The following is a 2920-nucleotide window of genomic DNA, read 5'->3' on the forward strand; positions in this document are numbered from 1 at the left end:
TTAAACAACACAGAAATCATACTTATTATTATTGTTACATTAAAATTGTTTCGTTTCATTACAAAAAAAAAAATGTGTGACAGCATATGGTCACTCTCCTATTGCACTAGAACGCAACATATTTCATCGCCAGTGCAATCGTTGGCAAGATGTTGACGTAATGAATTTTGTTTGCAATTTTTCGTGCACTTGCCTCCAAATTGTTTACATGGTGCTTCTCGTGGTATGACTATTTCAAATTAAAAAAGAAACAGTTATTATCATTGTTCACGACGAAGAAGAATACGAAGAAAATTAAGAAGAATGTAATGTATTTGTTTTTACCTTCATAACAGCATTCGACTCCCATTTCATGATCTTCGCACAAGCCCAGTTTGTATCCAACTAATTGGCCTTTTGCACAATCTCCTTCTTGGACACAAATGCCTCCAGCCATCGAGCATTCACGACTTGGTGTATATACTGGTACGCCGGAAAAGTAATCTAAAACAGAAGACAGTCACGTTTCACTTTAAAAAACCATTCTGCACTTCAATCATAATTGAGACTTGCTGTGGGGCAAATTTTCGATCTTCTTTGAAAACCGAAAAAGTTCGGTTCTTTACAGAACGCAATTCAATTTATTGCAAAGAAAAAATTGAACTTTTCTTTAAAATAAACTTACATTCTTCATTTTCAGCGTCAGTGGGCGCATTGATAAGTCTGCAGTCAACAATAATGGCAAATATGATGGTCAACATCATCGTGCTAATAAGTGCATTCAGTTTAAACTCCATTTTGTTCGTGTTTGTTCCGCTGTGGTTCAATGAAATTTACTTCAGCAATTTATTACGAAAACTATTTCACTGTGCTTCACCGATTTTTAATCAAAACTGTTTTCACGCTAAAATAAAAAAAACAAACCAAAATTAAAATTTAATGTAGTCAACGCCTAACAACAAAACTGAATCACAAAAAACTGCACGGAATTTATTTACAACAATTGAAAAAGACAACTTACTAAGTTTTTCGAATTTGTGATGTATGTTTTTTTTTTTTTTACGATATTTAATTTTATTATGAACTGTACGCAGTTTGTTTTTAACGCTCTCTGTGTTTAACGATTACTTAATTTCCAACGACTGATTACATATTCGAACAAGTCGATCGCTTTTATAATAACCATTTCTTTGCACGGTTTGAATACGATGTTGTTGTCGGTGATTTTTCTCTCTCTCTATCTCTTTCTCTCTTCGTTTTCTTATTTGCTTCGTACACGCTTTTTTCGCGAACGCGTGTGTCGGACGTTTTTATCATTGGGTGCGCTTCGTGTCTCGGTGATGTATTGTATTGCGCCACCAAACTGTAATGTATTTGTGTACAACGTTAAAATTTTACATTATTAGACACACCAGTCACACAGTTCAGAGTCGAGAAAATTTATACATTTGCAATGACACTTCGATACACATCGATTCATGCGCCATAGAATACAAATAATGGATGAAATATTCAAATTTGTTTTGATCATTACACTATATGTAACCATTTTCAGCGGAGAACATTCATTTTGATACGAATCAATCTAAAAGTATTTTTGAAAATGGGATTTTTTTGGTATTGAATTGATTGATAATATCAATGGATCACATCGATTATGTATTCGGCGACAAGGCAAGGTATTTTTCATATTCGCGAAGAAATTTCTTTGTTTTTATTTCACCAAAATTTATTGTATACATTTTGTCCAGTTGTCTGATGATAGTCAACAATGTACGTAACAATATAAAACTTGAAAAATGCATTCAATTGGAAATGCTCATCAAATCGGAATTAATTATCATACTACACGTTTCGTTTATAGTTTGGGTCATGAGAAAGAGCAAAAACAATACAAAAACAGTCATGCTCGGAGCATTTCATTTTATGTTGTGATTAAAAATATTTTACACTTGAAATGAACGCATAGAGAAAAAGACAGAAAGTAAATGAAAGAGAAAAGATAGTGAGAGAGAACGGGTGAGACATATTGTTTAATGTAAGAGATAGTGAGGGAGAAATAACAATTAAATTACTAACGTATCACATCGATGAGAACGCTATACAAATGCCAGCAATTACACTCATTTTCATCGTTATTTCCCCCTGGGTGAGAGTGAGAACCAGTGATTAGAATGACGCCAGTGATATATCGTGATACTATTGATAGTACGATATGAATATCGTGCTATTGGTACATTTCAATTTTGTGACAACAACAATTTGGCTCTTCAATATTTTCCCTCAAATGTAGACATCTAAAATATCAAAATAGAGCAGCTCTATTAGAGCTCCATATTTGAGAGAAAATATTAAAAAGACAAATTTTTGTAGTCACAAAATTGATATTCATATCGTACTATCAATAGTTTCACGATATATCACTAGCGTCATTCTAATCACTGGGTGAGACAGAGAGTATAATGCAAACCGGGTGGTAGATAGTGAGGGAGTTGCAATCGCATTTTTATGCACTTTTCATTTTTGTGGTTTCCAAAAAAGTACTGTGTTTTCCACGTTGAAATGTGTTAATGACCCTTTATTCTCTCTAAAAATAAACCTGCTTGAATACCTTCAAAATGCTGTTGATAACAATTTGATTCCTATTTACATGTCTGTGATCGAATTCAATTTGATGTCATTACATGTTCGAAATCTGTAAGATGTGTATGCATTACATACAGTTAGTTTTGTCATTTGTTCTGTTAGTCTGATTAAAAACACGTGATTTATACGAATATGTATGTTTTTGTATGTGCGTTTAACTAAAAACCATGACGGCATCATTCATTATTATTTATTTGCTTTGGAAGAAACAAATGAAAATGAAAGAAACAAAACAACAACAAATCATTTATTATCATTGATTTGTATACAGCATGGAACGATGATTCATTTACTC

The 2920-nt window shown here is 32.7% G+C and overlaps 1 protein-coding gene across 1 annotated transcript; it reads right to left on the minus strand.

Annotated features, from left to right (window-relative positions):
• On the minus strand, nucleotides 1-1136 carry LOC116350132. Its single transcript, XM_031781865.1, has 4 exons — nucleotides 1001-1136; nucleotides 665-883; nucleotides 325-483; nucleotides 1-229 (listed from the first exon to the last, which is right to left on the minus strand). The coding sequence occupies exons 2-4, from the start codon at nucleotides 774-776 to the stop codon at nucleotides 99-101; spliced, it is 402 nt and encodes a 133-aa protein (XP_031637725.1). The 5' UTR covers nucleotides 777-883; nucleotides 1001-1136; the 3' UTR covers nucleotides 1-98.
• Nucleotides 1137-2920: the final 1784 nt, after the last annotated feature.

The sequence above is a fragment of the Contarinia nasturtii genome, unplaced genomic scaffold, assembly GCF_009176525.2.
Source record: "Contarinia nasturtii isolate CC-2019 unplaced genomic scaffold, AAFC_CNas_1.1 Cnas_scaffold_3689, whole genome shotgun sequence".
NCBI lineage: Eukaryota > Metazoa > Arthropoda > Insecta > Diptera > Cecidomyiidae > Contarinia > Contarinia nasturtii.

Excerpts from the sequence above, each read along its gene's own strand:
- LOC116350132 (XM_031781865.1), bottom strand. The coding sequence starts at position 776 with ATGGAGTTTAAACTGAATGCACTTATTAGCACGATGATGTTGACCATC. Across the intron at positions 484-664 it reads TGACGCTGAAAATGAAGAAT|ATTACTTTTCCGGCGTACCA; the intron begins GTAAGTTTATTT and ends CTTCTGTTTTAG. Across the intron at positions 230-324 it reads AGTCGAATGCTGTTATGAAG|TCATACCACGAGAAGCACCA; the intron begins GTAAAAACAAAT and ends AATTTGAAATAG.